Source organism: Accipiter gentilis, chromosome 1, assembly GCF_929443795.1.
Source record: "Accipiter gentilis chromosome 1, bAccGen1.1, whole genome shotgun sequence".
Taxonomy (NCBI): domain Eukaryota; kingdom Metazoa; phylum Chordata; class Aves; order Accipitriformes; family Accipitridae; genus Astur; species Astur gentilis.
The window spans coordinates 11,024,036-11,044,749 of record NC_064880.1 but is presented as its reverse complement, the minus strand read 5'-3'; the positions used below and the strand labels follow the sequence as shown (position 1 = coordinate 11,044,749).

At 53.3% G+C, this 20,714-nt stretch overlaps 1 protein-coding gene across 1 annotated transcript in view; it reads left to right on the top strand.

Moving 5' to 3' along the window:
• The window catches only part of LSS (lanosterol synthase), a 30,442-nt gene extending 10,518 nt beyond the window's left edge, over window positions 1-19,924 (top strand). The window contains exons 5-25 of the mRNA XM_049810868.1: window positions 7,042-7,225; window positions 7,311-7,449; window positions 7,527-7,635; window positions 8,035-8,156; window positions 8,491-8,587; window positions 10,301-10,436; window positions 10,664-10,772; window positions 11,113-11,231; window positions 11,670-11,767; window positions 11,904-11,931; window positions 12,550-12,606; window positions 13,311-13,382; window positions 14,089-14,139; window positions 14,286-14,435; window positions 14,754-14,850; window positions 15,059-15,164; window positions 15,726-15,791; window positions 16,218-16,298; window positions 16,597-16,767; window positions 17,221-17,299; window positions 17,510-19,924. Of these exons, the coding sequence (XP_049666825.1) occupies window positions 7,042-7,225; window positions 7,311-7,449; window positions 7,527-7,635; window positions 8,035-8,156; window positions 8,491-8,587; window positions 10,301-10,436; window positions 10,664-10,772; window positions 11,113-11,231; window positions 11,670-11,767; window positions 11,904-11,931; window positions 12,550-12,606; window positions 13,311-13,382; window positions 14,089-14,139; window positions 14,286-14,435; window positions 14,754-14,850; window positions 15,059-15,164; window positions 15,726-15,791; window positions 16,218-16,298; window positions 16,597-16,767; window positions 17,221-17,299; window positions 17,510-17,695 (2,257 nt within the window). The 3' untranslated portion in view covers window positions 17,696-19,924. The remainder of the gene's footprint in view (window positions 1-7,041; window positions 7,226-7,310; window positions 7,450-7,526; window positions 7,636-8,034; window positions 8,157-8,490; window positions 8,588-10,300; window positions 10,437-10,663; window positions 10,773-11,112; window positions 11,232-11,669; window positions 11,768-11,903; window positions 11,932-12,549; window positions 12,607-13,310; window positions 13,383-14,088; window positions 14,140-14,285; window positions 14,436-14,753; window positions 14,851-15,058; window positions 15,165-15,725; window positions 15,792-16,217; window positions 16,299-16,596; window positions 16,768-17,220; window positions 17,300-17,509) is intronic.
• The last annotated feature ends 790 nt before the right edge of the window (window positions 19,925-20,714 follow it).

Below are 20,714 nucleotides of genomic sequence, written 5' to 3'. Positions count from 1 at the left end.
TCTTCAAAAATGTCCCTTTGAAGAGGCAAGACCAGGTTGCTGGCAGTTCCTGTGTTCCCCAAAGCTACCACGGTATTTTTCTCCATTGATAGCGATTAGATCTGGTAGATATCTTAGCTCAGTCATTAGCCAAGAAACGTGTCAAAGCAGACCATTTCTAGTCAGAGACAAGATCCTAGCTTGGCTTCATTAAACCATTTTCTGATGTCGTTCTTGAAAGTGACGTTTACTTAAAATGCAACAGGAAGAATAGCATTTGGCAGATCAAAACCTGAACAGTCTTGAAATTCTCTTTCCTGCTTATTCATGCTGTCCATTTCACCCCAAATCATTCTGATGTTTATCTTTTACAGGGAATGATCTGGAACAATCTGCTGTGCTGGCTGATAGGGTGGGAAGGAGCAGGAGAATCAGGTATGAACACCAGAAACCTTGGCCCTTTCCTGCCTCTGCTAATGAGCAGCTCCAGGTCACTTCCCTGGTCCTTGTCTGGGCTCACAGCCTAGCAAACACTGCTCTCCTGCCCTGGGTTGTCCCTGACCCAGCCTGTGAAAGTCCAGGAGGCCTGGCCATGGATGTGGGGCTGAGACCTGGCTGCTCTTTTAGTGCTGCCCAAAGAGCTGCTTCCATTATTTGAAAATTCATGGTCCTGATCTTTGAACAGGAGAGTGTAACCTTGGGGCTTCTTTCCTCAGGGTCACCGCTTCCTTGCCAGAGCTTTGGGCTGATGTGTTTAAAGAAACAGAGGGTTTTACAGAGCCCAAGGCCGAGCAAAACACTTCAGCCCTCTGCCTGTCTCCCCCTCCCCAGTAAAACACAATGTGGGCTCTTCATAGCAGGCTCAGGGAGAAAAGCCAGTGTATTTCTTTGTCTCTCTGGTGTGTGTGGCACCAGGCTCTGCCAGACCACGAGACAAAGGCTGGCAGTCATTGAACTGGGAGAAAAAAAGTAATGAAAGCAGAGGAATTTGGGTGGGAGGGGGAAGAAGCTGCTTCTGCCTCCGCAGGGCTGTGCTCGCAATCCCAGCACACAGAGCAGTGTTGCAGAGAGCAGGTTTCCCAGCTCTGTGCCATGGTTACTGTGTCCATTTCTGAACCCACAAACATGGTAGCCAGAGATAAGCTAGGGTCCTCATGGGAAGCCTCAAATGATGCTTAGAAGCAGAAACACCAGGACACATCTGGGAATTGGGCTGGTGCTTGTTGAAGTTGTTGGGGGGAGATGACGGGCCCTTATTTAGTGCCCTGCACATAGGTCCAGGGAGCCCAAAGGGTTGTCTCTGCCCCAGGAAGGACCAGCTGGGCCCTGCACCATCTCTGCTAGCCCTGTGCAAATGTCACCTCTGCTTCTGCCTGAGGACAAGGAGAGACTGGGCAGGCTCCATGGGATGAGCAGTGGGTCCTTCTTGCCCCCACAGAACAGACTCGCAAGGTTAAAATAGTGCTTCCCTCTTGGGAACCACAGGCAGAGAGGTAGTTTTATATCCACCTTCATCTCATAAATCCTGGGCTCTGGCTAACTGCCATTTCCCCCGATTCCTTTGTTCCCCTGCCATCCTCCCAGCACAACCATGCACTAGGGTTGAAGAGGAACAGCTCTGGACCTTGCTGCTGGCCCACCAGGTACTGTCATCTTGGCAGTTTTTGTGACCCCTTAAGAAAACAGCAAACAGTGCTGCTGCCACTGAAACTCTGAAATTCTCTGGAGTTGAAAACACTGGGATGCTCTTCATCTTTCTGAAACATGGCCTTGAGCTTAGGTCAGTTCCTGGCTGAATTCAGCTGAAACAACAAGAGACTACTCTTAAGTTCATTAAAAATATATATGAATAAGTTCTCCATCAAACCTGCGCCGAGAAAAGGCATTACAGCATTGATCCAGAGTATCTTTCCAGCTCCTGGTACAGACAGCAGCCCCAGCAGGAGAGGGCGGCTGGCTTGCTGGTGGAGCAGGGTGCTCACACCCTTTGCTGCACGGAGCCAAGTTACCTTAACAGGGACAGAGGAAACCGTGGGGTTTTTATAGATGCTTCTAAAACACCTGTGTTTCTGCTTGAAATATTTCTGCTGACACAGTGACCATTTTGGGTCTCTATCTTCTCTCAAAGCAGAGGTGGCCATATTTAGACCGTGTTTTGTAAAATCCCTTTGATCAGATCCCTTTTAATACAAACTAGATGATATCCCATGGCTTTACAGTACCTTTGCAATTTTTGCTCTAGCAGCATAACAAATAGCAGTTGGCAGATAAGACCTTAGTGTGCTGGACTGCAATAAAAGTGGGGGAAAGTTGTGGCATTTGCTTTAATGAGCTGATGGCATCCCTTTCTCAGGGGAACACTTTCAGCTTCTAAGGTCTCCAGCAAGCAGAGTGCCCACAAACAACAGGAACAGAGCATTACCCTGCCTGTCAACTGTGGTCTAAGCCTCAGACATACAAAAACTAATATAAAAATAATGCCCAGGTAACAGGAGTTTGGCAATTATTAAAAATAAAAGTTTCATAACTAAAACAGAATTTCTAAGGCAGGCAGGTTGTATAGAGACAGAAAAATATCATCAATTGGTTCATCTTCCATCACTGCCTTTAGGCAAATATTACCATAAATCATCTGAAGATTTTGGCATGCACAAGGAGATACTTACATGAAGCTCACCTCAGGCAGATTCATTATGACAATTTTTTTTTTCCTAAACCAGAAATAAACAACAGGCTATTAAGTCCCAAATACAACATCCATATCGGTGAACTTCTGGAGTTCTCTTTGTCCATTTAAACTGTGCAAGAGAAAGAACACAGCTCTCCCTAGTGAGGACCAGTGGTATGAGGCCGAAGTCAAAGATCTTATCCTCATGCCATCACACCCCCCAGGAGGACTCCAGCATTGTAGGTTGTTCAGACAAAATTCTGCTGTTACTGAACACAGCCAGGGCTGAACCTGTGTGGGACCTAAGCCTAGTTTATAAAATAAATACCAAATTAATTCTATAATTTCCAAATAAAAGTACTGTATCCTCTCCAAATAATCCCTGAGGTTATGCTGGACATGAGTGAAGAGCTATTTGCTAGCAGAGGAGCATTTTAAATTCAACTTGTTGTGTGTGAATACAGTAAGTATTAATTCACAGACATATTTCTGTCCTGGAGTGCTGATGGGTGCCACATTTCAGAGTAGCTCTTTTATCCCTGGGCCCCCCCATGTTCCTTGAGACCCCTGGGGACTGCTGTGCCAGGCAGTGCATAGACATGGAGGCAGTCCCGCCCTCCAGGGCCCTAGAGTCAAGGTTGAATTTTGATCACAAGTACTTATGGCCACGAATTTGGGCTTTTCCACCTGAACTTTCCATTGGCTTAGCTTGTTAGCTTGATCTGGTATTGCCTCTGCAGTAGGAGGGAAGCCAGGTCACTCTGAAAGGCAGCAGAAAGAAATTTTACCACTGCATTTAAACAAGTATGCATTAAATTCCCACCCAGCCCTTCCAACACACAAGAGCAGCAAGTAAAGCATCTCTGTTGCATGCGTCCTACCCAGAGCAGGATTTATAGCGAGTGTTATAAAAACTGTGCATTTCCTTGGAAGGACAGAGGTCATAAACAACCAATATCTGCAGGAGAAAATGAAAGGGGAATTCATCTATGCTGAGGATGTGCAGTTTAAGTCCATGTCCCCACAGCTCTGGGATGCAGCTGCAGGGCCCCAACCTGTGCCAGGAGGGTTTGTCAGCCAGGCGTGTTTCTGTCCCACAAAATCCCATTTGCAGCCCATCTCAGGCCTGCCTCCTGCAAAGCAGTCCCCAGCATTCCTGGGCTGCTCACTTCTGCCAGTGACACAACCCCTGGTTTACATCTGTCCCCAAGGGGCTCTGCAGCTCCTCGCACACCTCCCCAGGCTCCTGTTGTTTTTTTCTGGCTCACAGCAGGGTGCTAGGTCCCTTGCCAACCACCCATGTGCCTGATGGAGTTTGCACTGCCGTCCTGGGACCCCTCTTGAGCTGGGGGGGTTTGAAGAGCTAAAACTTCCTTGCTCACTGTCCCAGGCAGGGAACGCTGCCAAGTGCAGGGCAGCACTGGGGGCATTAGCAGAGAGATGGGGGCACATCACTGGGACAGGACAGGACGGGAGGAGCTCTGCCCCCTCCTCATAGGCCTCATGGACCGCTGTCCCATGGCAGCACCTGTGGGAGGGTGACACCCCCCACCCCCTGACACTGCACCCATGCTGGGGGCACTGAGGCAGGGTTCATAGTGGGGACACCTGACTCACCCCATCACCTGATACTAGAGGTGAAAACCCACCACCCATCCTCACCCCAACCCTGGCGGTGTTTTTATAAGGGCCTGCAGACCCTTGTGCCCATGGCAGGATGTGCCACATGTCTGTTGTCCTGTAGCCCCATGGTTACAGCACCCAGAAAGCATAACAAAATGTTTCATGGGTGTCATCCCTGCCTGCTGCCCCCCTCCTCACCCAGGCAGGGCCCTGGTATTTAGCGGGTGCCCGCCACCCCAGGCGAGCCGTGCCGAGGACGACGATTGGGGGTGCTGCTGGCGGCGGTGCTTTCAAAGGGTGCTGCCGGCATTGCCTCTGCTGGGAGCTTTTCTGCAGGTTGGGTGAGCGAAAGCGGCTGCCCAAGGCAGCAGCAGTGGCTGGTGGGGTGCAGGACAGCTGGGGAGCACAGGGGCAGTGGGAGCATGGGCACCCATGGGTCCAGGTGCACCATCCCCATGGCTGGCGCTGCACCGAGACATGGTGTCCCCAGCCCCTTGTGGTCCACAAGGACGTGGGCTGGGCACCCGGGCTGGGCTGGAGTGGGTTTATTATTTCTACCTGTTACTGATTGGTTATTGATTATGTTATTTGTTATTGACTAGTTAGTAGCTTTGATTTATTATTGATTTGGTAGTAGTTAGAATAGCTCATGTTTAATAAGAATATAAAATGGTAAGAAGCAGTTTAGCAAAAGTACCTCTATTGTATTTTGCACATTTAATTAACAACCGACAGCTGCTGTGAAACCCTCTGTATAACCCGGTACCAAGGCCGAAGGAATTGGCCAAAATCATTTAGTAGGAACATTTAGAATTTAGATAATAAGTAATAAGAACATATAAAAACTTAGGAACATACAAAATGTACTGTATACAATCACAAAAGAATAAGTATTGTCTAAAATTAGTTAACCATAGAAACTTTGACCGATTTGTTAGTTTTACAGTGTTGTCTTAAGAAACTAAGAGAGATCGTTATGGACCTTAGTTCTGTTGCTTAGAAACCCCACTTTGGTCAAGATTCCAGTTAATGGAATTAAGTAAAATCAACCAATGAATGTTTTAGCATAAGAATATTGATGAAGTGGTGTGACTGAGAGCCAATCATTAGAAAGGTTAAATTTAAGAATTAACATTGAATGTATTTTATGTAATCAAATACATGATGGCGAAAGTCGTACTGCGCAGAATCACCTGAGAGGTCAACTATCGGACAAGGTGAGGAAGACTATGAAAGACCACCAGAGGACTCTAGAAGACCACCAGAGACCTTCAATGTGCATGCGTAAAGGACATTAACATATGCTAATGACTTCCCAGAAATCTAATGGATATGTATAACCTTTCTTGGAAATCTAATGAATATGAATGAATAAGTTCAATATAAGGTGTATGATTTTGGTATTCGGTGTGCGTGGTCTTTTGAGAGGACTCACCCACGCACCCGGCCGTTAATAAAGAAGTGTCTGCTTATCTGCACTAAATTGGTGTTGATAAGTTCTTTATTCCGAGGTTTTCGGCAACACACCGACAATGGAAACGACATGCCCGGGCTTTAAGGGTGCACAGAGGTAGGGACAGTCACTCTTGGGGTTAGCGCTGTCACCCAAAGGCACAGGGTGGCTGTTGGGGTCTGCGGGGGGGCGGCACTCCTGGGCAAGCAAACATGATCTCTGTGCCCGGAGCAGACGGGGGACAAAGGAGCTGGGTCCCGGCTGCTGGCAGGGTGATGACAACCCCATAGCAGGAGGTGCTGCAAGGAGGGGGACGTGTGCAGGGACAGACACAGCGGCACATCCCCACGGAGCCAGGGGCACCATGGCATGCCTGCGGAGCTGAGCCTGGGCTGGTGGCCCGCAGCCACCCGTGTGAAGGTGGGTCCTCAGGAGGAACCACCAACTGCTAGGCAGTGAAGTGCCATCAACACCCACTCCATTGTGTGTGTGTCCATCGTTATCGATCACCTGCTTGTCCAGCACCACCGTTCCTGCTTCCTTGTCACCTGCTTCCCTCCAGATCCCCCATCCCTGCCGGGCTGCCTGCCGGCCCCCCCCACAAAGCATCACCCCTGTCGGGTCTGTGCACCAGCCTGCCAGGGAGTCTCTGGTGGAAACTTGGAGCTCTTGGGCTTAAATAAAAGTGCATTTAATGCCCGTGGTGCCTGCTGGGGCTGGCAGAGGCCGTGACATGGACGACAGGTACACGCAGGCAGGAGGTTCCCGCCATCCATCCCCCAGACAAAGCGGCAGTTCTGGCCGGGCGACAGCCTCATGAGAGCACCTTTATAGCCCAACGCCACTTGAGGCGGCTTTTGGTGAGGGCAAGGCCACGCCCCCAACCTGGCACTGTCCCCCAGGCAGGCAGGCAGGCGTCGGGGCGGAGAGGGTCGAGGTGGTGGGCGAGGGGAGGCAGCCGACCCTGCCCGGCTCGGCCCGGCCCGGCCCGGCCCGGCCCAGCCCGGCCCGCCGGCGCGCGCACCCCGGGGACCGTCCCCTCAGCCGCGGCGGACACCGGCCCGCGGGGGCGGCACTGCGGAGTGGGGGCGGGGCCGTCGGCCGGGCTCGGCGGCTCCATTGGCTGCCGCCCGTGAGGCGATGTCGGCCCAGGGCGGCGCGGCCCCGGCCCCGGCCCCGGCCCCGGCCCCGGCCCGGCGGTGATCGGGACGGCGGCGGCGATGGCGGCGGACGGCGGGTGGGTGCCGGCGCGGCGGAGGGGAGCCGGCGGGGCAGAGCGGGGGTGGCGGCCGCGGCTAACGATGCCCGTCTCCGGCAGGGCGGTGCGGCGGCGCGGCGGCCCGCGGCCCTCGGCGGCGGCCACAGAGCTGCCCGCCTGGCGGCTGTGCTGCGAGGGCGGCCGGCAGCGCTGGCGCTACCTGGGCGACGGCGACGAGGGCGAGGCGGGCGGCGAGCGGCGGGCGCAGACGGCGCTGGAGAAGCACAGCCTCGGCCTGGACACGGTGCGGGGCGGGGGCCCGGGGCGAGGGCCGGGCGGCGGGGCCCGGGCCGGGGGGCAGCCCCGGCTGAGGCGCTCTCTCCCCGCAGGGCGAGGCGCTGCCGCCGCTGCCGGCGGCCGGCACGGCCCGGGAGGCTGCCCACAAGGGCATGGGGTTCTATGCCGCCCTGCAGGCCGAGGACGGGCACTGGGCGGGCGACTACGGCGGGCCCCTCTTCCTCCTGCCAGGTAGGCCTCGAGGGGAGGCGAGGGACGGATGTGTCGCCTCTGACTTGGTGTGAGAGCCAGCCTGTCTGATCTTCCAGGTCTCCTCATCACCTGCCACACTGTCAAGATCCAGCTGCCGGAGGGGTTTCAGAAAGAGATGGTGCGCTACCTGCGCTCTGTGCAGCTCCCAGACGGAGGCTGGGGCTTGTGAGTAGTAAAGATGCTTTTTTTAGTGATGGCACCTCCCAGGTCCAGCACTTGGAGCTGCTGTCAAATCCACCCAGGCTTGGGGAGTGGGACTTGGCAACTGTGATATCTCTGAGTGGTTGGACTTGCATGTAGCCCTCCAGGTATGCCTTCTGTCACAGTGGAGGCTGGAGCCTCAAGTCTGGCTGCATTTCTGTGGCGCTGTATCCCAAAGCATTGTGTGTGACAGGGTAGTGCAGAGCAATGCTTCTCCCTGGGTTGGCTGGATCTCCCCTTCTCCACAGCCACCTCTGGCATCCTGCTTCACCTTGACAAAGACAGCCCTGTGTGGTGAGTTGTGTCTGGCTAATGCTAATAGCTAGCTAATGGCTATGCTGTGTCTGTGTGTGTGCGTGACAGGCATGTGGAAGACAAATCGACAGTGTTTGGCACAGCACTCAACTACGTAGCCCTGAGGATCCTGGGGCTCGGACCAGATGACCCTGACATTGTGCGGGCCCGTGTCAACCTGCACAGCAAAGGTCAGCTCCGTTGTGCCCAGCACAGCAGCCGTGGGGCTAGTATGCTGGTGAGAGAGGTCTGGCCAGACCCGAGGGCTACATAGAACATGGGGGGGCTGCCAGGTAGTGGAGGAACTGTTGCTCTTGCTTGCCCTTGATGGCCCCTGGATTTTCAATTAATGATGGGAAAGCATGTTATGTTTTTGTACTGTTGCCTGCTTGCTTTTTTTGGGGCATGTCCCAGCCTGAGCGGCATGCTCCCAAACATGGGGAGAAGTGGACTGTGTCATGGGGAAGAAAGCAGGGAGCTGTCATGGTGGTGTTAACCTTGAAAGCTGACAATTGCTCTCTGCAGGAGGTGCTGTGGGAATCCCTTCCTGGGGGAAGTTTTGGCTGGCTGTCTTGAACGTTTACAGCTGGGAGGGAATGAACACACTTCTTCCAGAGATGTGGTACGTGCCGCCCTCAGTGTGGAGGTTGGGGGTGTTGTCAGTCCTGCCACCAGCCTCTACCCAGAGCTATTCCACGCGCTGGTGTTAGCTGGGATAGCTCCAGCTGTGGCCTGTAACTGGGGCTGCTTAGGCTTCTTGTCAGCTGGGAGACCAGCAGCAAGGCCAGCCGGTGGGTGGATAGCACTGAACACTGCCCGCAAAGGGAGATGCCAGAGCTCAGCCCTTTTAGCTTCACCCATGGGGTCCCTGATACATCTGTGTGCTCCCTGCCTGCCACCTGCCCAGTTACTACTGGGCCCTAGCAGGACAGGACAGCCACAGGTAAGGCTTCCAGCTCTAACCTTCACTCATACCCTGTCCAATTACTCGGAGGGTGTCACAACCCCGGCTGGACAGACCAGGGAGGGGTCCTGGTGAATTTGGAATTCCCTCGCACTAAATTAAAGTGGAAGGACACCAAATGATTGGTTAAACATTTTATTCATGGCAGAAGCAACCTGAACTTGGGAGGCATAACAGTAGGTGGCAGGGTTTCACACAACAGGAATTGGCATGGAACTACCTCAGTAAACCGTGTAACTCGTGGTAAACATATACATTAATTCAGGGAATAAGGAGAGTCCTCCCGTTGAGTCATGAGGTTCAGAGTGGACCCCCTTGCTTTCTAGACTCCTCAGAGAGGAGGCCAGGGGCAGCTGGATCCACCCGTAGTCCCAGACTTGGTCAACGGTTTTATGTCTTAAAGGGATGAGGTGTAGGGATTATGGAAAAAGGAAAGAGAGAGAGAGAGAGCAAGACAGAGAGAAAAAAAAGGAAAAGAGAAAGATGTCACTGATACTGGGTCCAGCGTTGGTCCAGTCAGCCAAGGGGTCCAGTCCTGGTGGGTGTGTGTGCATGGGGTGGGCCCTCAAACTCATTAGGCTAATTAGGTGTCATGCGCAGTTTGTGCTTTCAGAACTTTTGGGAAATGGGTCGGTGGGCTTGGGGGTCGTTTGGGGAGTAACTTCTTCCCTGCAGATGTGACCATTGTTTGATCTTTGGCCATGCATGGTGAGCTGCCGTGCTCAGCATATCAGAACACAGAGCAGCCCACACTCCAGCTCGACCTCCCTCCCGTTGCTGATGTCTTGTGCTGATCTGTGCTGCTTCACTTCTTTTAACCTGTGGTTCCTTGCTGTGCAGCATTCATTGCTATGTTGAGTTTGTCATTATGCAGAACTTGCCCCACCACGATGTTTGAGACATTAACTCAGTCTCTCACAGAGGGCAGTTGGATGTGAGAGAGGGAAAGTGTATGACATTTTTCCCTGGGGGAAATCGGGGGCCGCACAGTACCAAGGGCTGCTGGTGCTTTGTCTTCAAATGCACTTAACCATCAGTCTGGGCCTCTGCCTTCGAAGTGAAGTGGGGAAGAGAGGGGCCACTGAACTGGCTTCTCCCCTCCCTCCTCTTCTGAGCTCGGGGTCCTCCCTGCCCTGTGTCAGCTGGACCAGAAGCGGTGTCTCCTTGCCCTGTTGGGGAGGATCTGAGCAGGGCCAGGCTGTGTGGATATTCCCTTTTTTTCTCCTGCAGCTGTACCAGCAGCAGCAGGCCTGGTACAGGGGATAGGAAAAGGCACGCCCTGCTCCGCGCATCCCTGTCAGCACATCGTTTCTCCATGCTGCCCTTGGCCTTCCTTGTTCCTCACAGTAGCACCTTCTCTTTTGCAAACAGGCTGCTTCCTACATGGTTCCCAGCCCACCCGTCCCGGCTCTGGTGTCACTGCCGCCAGGTTTACCTTCCCATGAGCTACTGTTACGCCAGGCGTCTGTCCGCAGAAGAGGACGAGCTCATACGGAGCTTGCGGCAGGTAAGGAGCTGACCCTGGTGGGGCTCCCCAGCGAGGACACATGGCTCCCTGAACCACCTGCTGTGCCAGCCATGTCCTTTTGGACCAGCCCCTGGCTTGCAAAGTGACAGTTCTTATACCTGCACAGTCGCTCTGTCCAGGCAGTAGAGCCAACTTCCAGCCGTAAGCTGCCTCTGGGTGCTTGCTCCCAGCTTGCCAAGCTGATGCCCTTCATTGTTTTGTGCCAGGAGCTGTACGTGCAAGACTACACCAGCATAGACTGGCCAGCCCAGAGGAACAATGTGGCTGCCTGTGATGTGTACACCCCGCACAGCTGGCTGCTGGGGGTTGCCTATGGTGAGTGCAGTGTTGGCTGGGGTGGGAGGGCCCTTGCCATGTGAGCTGGTGGTGGTGGAACTGAAGCTGCCTGGTACCATGGGGGCTCTGTAGGGTCTACTGCCAGCTACTGGTGTATGCCCTGGAGCTGGGATGGAGACACGGACTGTGTCATCCTTGGGCTTCTCCCTCCCTGAGAGCAGCAGGGCCTTGTGCCCAGGACCTCAGGCAACTCTGGGGCAGAGCAGTTCCCATGCTTTCCTTGACTGGTCATCATGTGAGCAGTGGTGCAGCCTGCCACAGCAAGTGAATCTGGCTGCATGGGATGGGTTTTTCATTGCATGTCCCTCTCTTCCTGTAGCCATCATGAATGTGTACGAAGCCCATCACAGCACTCACCTGCGGCAGCGAGCCATCACAGAGTTGTACGACCACATCAAAGCTGATGACAGATTCACCAAGTGCATCAGCATTGGGCCGGTAGGACACTTACTGTCAATCCTTTAAAAATCTTGCCCTTTGCTCTTTAGGGACCAGCTTGTGGCCCCCCAGTCCTTTGCGATTGTGATGTGTAACCATAATCACCAGATCTTGCTCAGGCACAACTCCGGCTGCTCCTAATGCTCAAGAGCTTAATGCTAACAGGGCACAGAAGTTGCAGAGGGCATGGGGACAGCCATGGCCCTGGTGAGGGACCCTTGTCCTTGTGGTCCAGGGAAGTCATCTGAGAAGAAGCTCTGGAGTAATCTCATGGCACCTGCCCCACTAACTCAGCTATGCTGAGTGAAGCCACGGATGGAGCTGTTGGGATCAAGCCTGGGACCACCTCCAGATGGCTTTGTGCTGGGTGGGAGGGATATATGTCTCTGGGGCTGGAAAAAGCTGTAGCCAGAGCTGTGACAGTGCTGCTTTCTGCAGATTTCCAAGACTATCAACATGCTGGTTCGCTGGTTTGCGGATGGGAAAAACTCCCCAGCTTTTCAGGAGCATGTTTCCAGGATCCCTGATTATCTCTGGTAAGGGTTGGGCATGGCCCACCTGGCACAGTGTAGGGCTCTGATCCCTGTGGAGTGAGCACACTGTGGCTCCTGACCCGCTTCCTGGCACTCTCGCTGTGCCTGTGCTGCAGCATTCTGCTCTCTCCTCCCACAGGCTGGGCCTCGATGGCATGAAGATGCAGGTGAAGTGCTGTAGGAGTTCAGCTGTGACTGAGAGGGACCCTGACGTGCTGGGGCAGCCCATGGGATAATGGGATAGCTTGTTCACCCTGGGCCTGAGCTCCTGGCATCTCACCTTTGTTCCCTGGTGGCCTTGTCTGTCTCACTGCCACTTCCCCTGGCTGTGCCAGGAGTGAGTAGTGTCCGTCCTGCTAGTTTGCCTCTCTGTGGCTATGAGCTGAGGGGGCAACTCTAGGCCTCCATCCCCTTCATCCCCACGGGTCCTGGGAGAAGGGAAGGAGAAAGACAGGCCCCTGATACTGCACGTGGACCGAGCTGTGCTTCTCTCATAGCTGTTGTATCCCTCTCCTCCTTATCGCTAGCCACCTCTCCTGTCTTGGCTGTGCACAGAGCAGGCTGAAGCAGCTGTCTCATTTCCTATGCCCTTGCTGTCCCTGAGCTGCTGCATCTGTCCCCTCTATGCCAGCACATCAGCCATGATGCTGGGTGACATAAAACAGATGCAGGGTGGAGGGAACTAGCAGGAGTAATGTAGGAGGGATATGCTGTCCCATAGACCCCACAGCTGCATCAGGCTGCTGCCAGTACTTGCCCCTCACTAACTACTTTTTCTCTTCTAGGGCACAAATGGATCCCAGCTCTGGGATACTGCTTTTGCCATCCAAGCCTTCTTGGAGGTAATGCACCCCTCAATGCCGCATGCTGCCTTGGGAAAGTGGTCTCTCTGGCACATCCCCGAATACCAACAGCTCCTACTGTGCATCCCCTCAGACCTCTGCTGTGCCACTTCTGGTATTGCATCATATGACTGAGCCAGGCAAACACATGTCTTCTCAGAGCCCACCTCAGCCATGGTAGGGAGGGTGCCCAGCACAGCTGGTACAGCCCATCTTTGCCAGCTGCTTTTGAAGCAGGAGGCCACAGCACCGGCTGAGTGGGTCAGGTTAAACTTCCCAATGGCTGCAGTCCTGTGGTAAAACCCTGGCCCTTCTTCCCTGCTCTGCTTGGCCCTAAAGCATTGCCATTTGGCAGGAACAGTGTGTAGGTCTCCTGCTTTCCTGCACTGGGGCAGAGATGGCTATGGTGGGTATGCCTTATGGAGGGTGGTGTGATTGCCCTGGTAAGCCCCTAACCTGGTCATGCAAATATCTCTCTTTTATGCCAGCAACAGCTGTTGGTTCAGTTCTCACTGTAGAGGTTTGTAATGGAAACAGTAAACAAAGTATGAATGCAAACCTACAGAAAGGGCTGTATGAAGCACTAGGCATTAATGGCACCTAGATCAGCAGGTCAGCAAGGTCCCAGCACATCCTTTTCTTGAGGGGCATGTTTGGTGGCCACAGCTCCTTGCTGACTGGTGCCTGTGCACCTCTGTTTCTAGGCAGAAGCCCAGAAGATGCCTGAATTCACATCCTGCCTCCAAAATGCCTACGAGTTCCTCCAGTTCACCCAGGTGAGTGGAGCCAGTTGGTGTCTCACACACTGGCTATGCAGATGTGGCTGCTTCTCAGAGCTCTGTTGGATGCGTCTGTTGCCTTCTGAAGAGCTCTTCTGAAGGGCTGGACTAGCAAAGTCCTAGAGACAGCCTCATGTTTTCTGCTCCCTGTTGCTGGGAGCTATCTTTGCAGCTTGGAGATAACCTTGGCCAGGCCCAGGGATGTTTGGATTAGCTGCGTCGGCTAAGAGAGGCTGGAAAACTAAGAGCTTAGGCTTCTTTGCCCTTCGTCCTGTCTGGTGCCCATGTATTTGAGGCACCCTTCTGGGAAACCCAGATTCCTTGGCTAGTGACTGCATGAGCTCAGCTCCTGCTGGCCAGGCCAGTGGCTCAAAGTTGGAGTCACCGTTGCTAGCAGCTTGGTGCAGATGCAGTCATAGGTCTTGCTCATGGTACTGCCAATAGGAGCATTGAAAGCAGATGGCTCCCTGGCAGGAAAGCACCCAAAAAGGGGACTTTAGCAACACTTGCTGAAACCAGGCCAAAATGTGATTTCTCATAAGCACTCCCTGCTCCAGAGCTGACCTCCTTCCCTGTCTGCCTCCCTCAGTAAAAGACAGGTGGTGCCCAGTCCCCTACAGTTCTGCATCTGCAATGGTTTCAGCCCATGGTCCTGCAGCCAGGCACATCCAGCCTGCTCTCACTTGTTTCTTGTCTTCTCCAGATCCCAGAGAACCCACCTGACTACCAGAAATATTATCGCCATATGAACAAGGTATGATGGCTGGAACTGGTCTCTAAAGGACACATGAATGGGGCAGGGGTTTGGGCAGAGGTATAAGAATGAGTGGCAGCACCTTCCCCCTTACAAGAACAAAACAGGTCAGGGGAAGGTGCTGAGCCCTCCTGACCCCTTTCCAGGGCGGTTTCCCCTTCAGCACTCGAGACTGTGGCTGGATTGTGGCAGACTGCACAGCAGAAGGGCTGAAGTCAGTTATGCTGCTGCAGGAGAAGTGCCCCTTCATAGCCAAGCTTGTCCCCCCTGAGCGCCTCTTTGATGCTGTGAATGTGGTAAGTGCTGCAAAAATTAGGGCCAAGGGAAATGCGGGCAGCTAAACCAAGCTAAAATAAGAGAAGTCAAGGCCTGATGAGTTATTATGTCTAGTATTACTAGGTTACTACAAGGCCCATGGCCTGGTATGGCAACGCCGTATTTACTGTGATACAGAGCTACATATGTGATACTGTCATTGTGGTTTGGGACCTGGGTTATCTGCCAACCCCATGGACTTGTGGGTCTGACTTTGTCCTCACACCTGGTTTGGGGCCAGACTGGGGTGGTGCTGCCTGTGAGCCAGTCCCAACCCCTCTCTCTGATTGTCTGGGCAGTTGCTGAGCATGAGAAACTCTGATGGAGGCTTTGCCACATATGAAACTAAGCGAGGAGGCCACTTACTGGAGCTGCTGAACCCCTCAGAAGTGTTTGGTAAGGGAAGTGTGTGGGGCTGCTCATCCTGTCCACTGTGAAGGGACACAGTGGAATGGCCTTGCTGTGCCCAGTGGGTGCCTGGCTTTGTCCCATGTCACTCTGTGGGATAAGTGTGCCCTGGGTCCAAGGCAGAGTTTGGTAGCATATGGCTCGGAGGCTCCCCAGCAGAGTGGCTGTTGCACTGATACCCTTCACCTGCTGGCAGGTGACATCATGATCGACTACACCTATGTGGAGTGCACATCGGCTGTCATGCAGGCACTGAGACACTTCCACGACAAGTTCCCTGAGCACAGAGCCCCAGAGATCAGGTGAGGCACTGAGATGAGAGTCAGGAAGGGGAGAATACAGGCTGTGATGTCCTGCGCTGCCTGCCATGGCCTCTGTTGGCATAGTCCCTGCTGAGCCTTGTCAGGGGTCTTGCCTGGATCTCTGCCTTGGCATGGAACAGCCTCTGTGGTGGACCTTGGTGTGTGCACAGCTGGGATGCTGGTGACTTCTCCAAACCAGAGCCCCCCACAAGGGGTTGGGGCCCAGCCTCTCTCAAGGAGCAGGGCATAGGCTGTTTGGGATCAAGCTGGGGGAAGTTGGTGGAGATCTGCCTGCCTCTTGACTTAGCAGTTGCCTTGATCTTGCAGCTGGTTGTAGGCTGGGTCCCCTGCTTGCATGCTGGCACGAGGTAGAAAAGCACTCAAGTGGTGCACGATTTGGCTCTGAGATCCTGATCAGCATGGCTGCCTGTGCCTGCTCTTGCCTCTTGAGCCCTCTAATAATGGGACCTGTCAAAGCCTCAGAGGGACTGATGGATGCCCCTAACAAAGTAGCTATTGAGTTAGATCTGCTTCTGAAGCAGCTGTCTTTTTCCTGACCAGGGAGACTCTGCAGAAGGGCCTGGACTTCTGTCGCAAGAAGCAGCGAGCTGATGGGTCATGGGAAGGGTAAGCAGTGTTCCCTGTGCCCGGTTTTCCCCTGGCTGGCCCAGTGTGAGAGGGACCATGATGGCAAGCATTCCTGGCGGGCAGGATCTGTGGGAAGGGCAAGCAGGGGCTGATCCTCCTGTAGGTCCTGTGCTTTGCTCTCCTTTCCCTCCAGCCCAGGCAGAGCAGGCACCTTGTGCATTACACAAGACCTAGAGGACACTTGGGGGCTAGGCTGGCTCCAGGTCCTCTGGTCCCAGAGTGTCTGCTGATGCCTGAGTGAGTTGGGAGCAGATGCTGGTGGGACTGGGCATGGTTGTGCCATAGGGGAAGGCAGGCTGCAGCTCTATGCCTGCGTCTGCTTTTGTTGTGAACACAGCCATGTTGCAGCCTGCATCCACCTGGGGCCTTGCACCCTTGACAGCACCGCTCTCCCCTTCCTCCTAGGAGCTGGGGGGTTTGTTTCACCTACGGCACCTGGTTTGGTCTGGAGGCGTTTGCCAGTATGCAGCACACATACTGTGACGGGTGAGAAGGGGCTCTCTGGTTCCCTTGTCCCTACCTATCTCTTGGGCCGGGGCAAGACTCTGTGGTGGGACTGGGTGGATGCCCTGGCTGCACATGGGCTCTCCAGCCCCAGGTACAGCTTCTCCCAAATCCTGTGCCTGCCATACAACCAGCACACTTGCTGCCCGAGCCTCAAACTCGGGGCAGTCCCACAGCCATGGGCAGGGCAGAGCACAGCTCCTGTTTGCAGGTGGGAAACACAGGCGTGCAAACGCTCCCTGTCCCCAGCCCTGTCTGATTCTCTGCCTTGTCCTTGCAGGGCTGCATGCCAAGAGGTGACCCAGGCCTGCCAGTTCCTCCTCTCCAAGCAGATGGCAGATGGTGGGTGGGGAGAGGACTTCGAGTCATGCGAGCAGCGCACGTATGTGCAGAGCGCCACATCGCAGATCCACAACACATGTTGGGCCCTGCTGGGGCTCATGGCTGTCAGGTAGGAGCAGCCCTCACCTCTTCAGGCACCACCTGGCTGGCCCTGAGTGTTCTATGAGATGGGAAATGCAGGCTGGGTTGTGTGGCAGGGCCCTGGTCCTGGCTGGCATGGGCCATGTACCCATCCGTGTTTGTTCGTGATCTCGTTGGTCACAAGCCTTCTGCAATGAGGGACTGGCCTGCGCGGTGCTCCACAGGCCAGCAAGGCTTATAATGCTGGGTGAGGGGGAGCCAGTGCAAAGCAAAGGTCTGGATCACAACCGCAGGCCTCCATCCTGGGAAAATGTTGCCATATTCATAATGCCTGTTGTCCTAGGGTTGCGAGGGGCCTTCCCAAAGCACTCGGCATGCCTGGGACAAGCTTGGGGCAGTCTGGACGCAGTTGAGTTCCCTAAGCAGATGGGGATTTGCAGACAGTTTGGATGAATGCTCACATCTCCCTCGTGCTTTGCAGGTACCCTGACATTGATGTGCTGGAAAGAGGCATCAAAGTGTTGATTGACAAGCAGCTGCCCAATGGGGACTGGCCTCAGGTATATCTTTCTTTCCTCTGGTCTTTCCAAGGCGTTCCCTAGTGTTGCAGATGTCCTGGGCATTGTGCAGCCATTGCAATGGTGTGCTTTCCCTTACCTGGAAGGAAAGCCACATGTGGCTTTTGGTGGGGAACCTCAGGAAGGCAATGAGCTCAGCACCACAGTGTGGTCCCCTGTCACCCATACCATCTTGCTCTCTGTCTCTCTCAGGAGAATATTGCTGGAGTATTCAACAAGTCGTGTGCCATCAGTTACACTGCATACCGCAATGTCTTCCCCATCTGGACGCTAGGGCGTTTCTGCCGGCTGCATCCCAACAGCCCTCTTGCTGGGCAACTGCAATCCGCATCCTCAGCTGGGGCGGGGAAGACCATGCAGGAAGCCTTGTCTGCCTGAAGCCCAGGCCATTGCAGATGCTGTGGCCTCTGACTTGTCCTAGATATCGACTGCTGCATGGGGCCATGGGAGTGTTTGCTGCATAGGATATCTCAGTGCTGATCTTAACACATGGACTGCTGCATCTGCCAGGGAGGAGTGCTGTTGTGGTGCTGCAGAGTCTGCGTTCTGTTGAACCTCTTCTAAAACTCCACTTTTAAAGGTTTTTCCCAGGTATATCCTTCCTCACGGGATGGGGAGTGAAGTGCCTTTTCAGACCTGTTTGGTGATCTGAGAAGAAAAAGCTGCCAAGCTGTGTTGTATTACACATCTAGACAGACTCTTACCATGGGTAGAGCAAGGCTGCCTTTATCTTCCTCTTGTGCTGTTCAGGTTGGTTGTCTGTGGCAAGAGTGTGAGATTTGGGGCGTCCCCTGTGCCCAGCAGATGGGGTGCACTGCACAATCCCTGCTGAACTGGCCTCCGTGCTGCACCCTGCCGGGCCCCACCACTGGCTGCCAGCTGCCCTGTGTGAGGGCAGCTGATCTGAGAAGACCAGCTTTGCTTTGTGTCCACTAGAAACAGAGAATTTCTGTGCTTTTCACACTGAGAACAGCTGTGCTACTGTTGTGGGGCCATCACACTCCATGGGGAAACAGGAAAGATGGCTGTTTTTTGCTGTGGGGATGTGTTGAAGTCCTGAATGCATCAGCTCGGTGCTAACCTGAACTCCCAAGACAAGCTCACCAGCAGGATGGATTTGATCAGCTGCATACAGGCCACCTGAAAAAAACCAACTAGCCACACACACAAAAGGGAAAACCTCTGAGCATGGACTGGGAGTGAGTGGTTCAGGACTTACTAGGACACCAGAGGACAACACACAAATCGGCAGCAGAAAAAGAAGTAAAGCCAAAGGCATTTCATCCACACCAAATTCATCCTGTGACAAGCTCTCCAGCTCCTGTGTTAGATTCCAAGTGCTGTGCCCACAAAAACCTGAGGAATGAAGTACCTTCAGCACCACTGAGGTTCCACTCTCCAGGCTATCCAACGGGGCTCGAGTTACTCTCCAGGCCATTCATTTCTGCTCTTTTAGTGAAAAGCCTCCAGAACATGCAATGAGAAAGGATCAGCAGTTACCCCACAAACCAGGACAGGAGTGTGCATGTGCAGACCCATTGTAAAATGAAGAGTGAGAGTCAGAAGATAGATAGACTCCACTGAGAGGCCACTAACAGTTGAAAGCTCAAGGGCAGCAAAGGGCAGGACTTCCACCACCGTGTACATGCCTTCGGTTTGAGGCAGGACACAGAAGGTACACAGACCCTTCACAGCATCTATCATCAAGCAAGGGACTTCGATATCAACAGCTCTTGCCAGGAGCAGCATCCCCTCTTTTGTACCCAGCAGTGCTTTGCTTCCTAACTAAGGAGAAAAGAAAGTTGGAAACAACGTCTGAGATCAGGCCAGCTCTAAAAAAGAGTCCAATGGGAATGCCTCATGATTGAAAATGCTCTGAGGAATAACCATGACAAAACACTTGCTCCAAAACCTTGTCCAAATGTTAACCTTGTTTCTGACAGGGGACAAGTGACAAGAAAGGCAGTGATGCATCTCAAACCACACACTGCCAGCAAGAGAAAGGCTTTCAGTGAAACTTAAGACCCCAGGAGCCACAGAAGGAGCTTATGGACTTGGGAGGAAACAGAGCCTCTCTGTTTACCCAAGGAGAGCAGGGAAGAGCACGCACAGGGACGAGGAAGTGCCCCAGCTCATTCACAGGGAAGGGAAAACAGGTGTCCACTGCACAGGAGTGTAAAATAATATATAAAAACCCACAGATGCAGAGAAAGACAAAGAGGAAGAAATACTGAAGTGCATCAAGCCCTCATAGATAAGTTAAGAGGCATAATCAGGAGCAGAGTAAGCCACAGAAGAGGGCACAACAGCTGAAGTCTCACAGGCCTGGACAAATACATGGAAAGTATTTTGTAAGTCCCAGAAAAAGTACATGATGGTGATGGTACCAGGAAATGTACAGTAGAGGAAAAAGCAAAGCAAGCAATGTGATGATAACAAAGATTTACTAAAAAGCAGGAATCTTCCATCAGCATTTTCCCTCCCCATTCCAGCACCTGTCCTGAGATACCCTGGCAGACACCACACAGCCAGAGCTGTGGCTGTGTGAGGTTGTCTCTGGACACTGGACAAGGCTTTTACCTGTTGTGTATAAAAGCTTTCAGGCATCAGATGGTGTCTTGTCTGCATTGCGTACCTTCAAAAGACAGTAGAAAAAGTTGTTTATGCAGGAAACCACTGAATTCTGATACTTCACATTGTTATCAGTTGACCCCTTACTCACAGGAATCCCTCAGCTCAGTGCCAAACACACACAGCCTCATCTCCATCTCAGAAGAGATCTTTAAGGCCCCAAACCAACCACTGCCTTATGACCATATGAGCAACCTGCCCTGGTGCTCTTTCTTTTTCCCTTCCTCCCTTGCCATACCACAATGAACTGGTATTTCTGACCCTCCTCACATAACCAGACCATATATGGATGCAGTAATAATCCTGCATATGAAAAGTGTCTGCGGTCACCAGGGAATGGTCTTCCTCAGTTGCACCAGTGTCATGGTGTCATCACTGATGTAGTGGTGCACACCATACATCAGTCAGCAGAAAGCATAGGAGGTGTATGTCTTTACAGACCATTTTTTCTCCTTCACATACTCCCTTTAAACAGTTTCTTCAGCTCTTCCCAATATGTATGTAGCTTTTGAAGTTTACAGCTTTGTAACAGATCTGAAGAAGTGCTTGTCTCCATAGGCTTTTCTGCTGTTCATCTACATTCATTGTTCATGTAATAAGGCAGTAAGCAACTGTACCTAATGTCTCCTAACATGGGCATGACCTGGGTTACCCCCACAGCCAAGGCCTAAGACTCACCACAGAGTGAAAGTGTGGGTGGACAGGGGATGGGGCAGGTGCAGAGGCTAAACAAGGAGCAAAGGCAGAAGGGGTCTCCAGCAGAGGC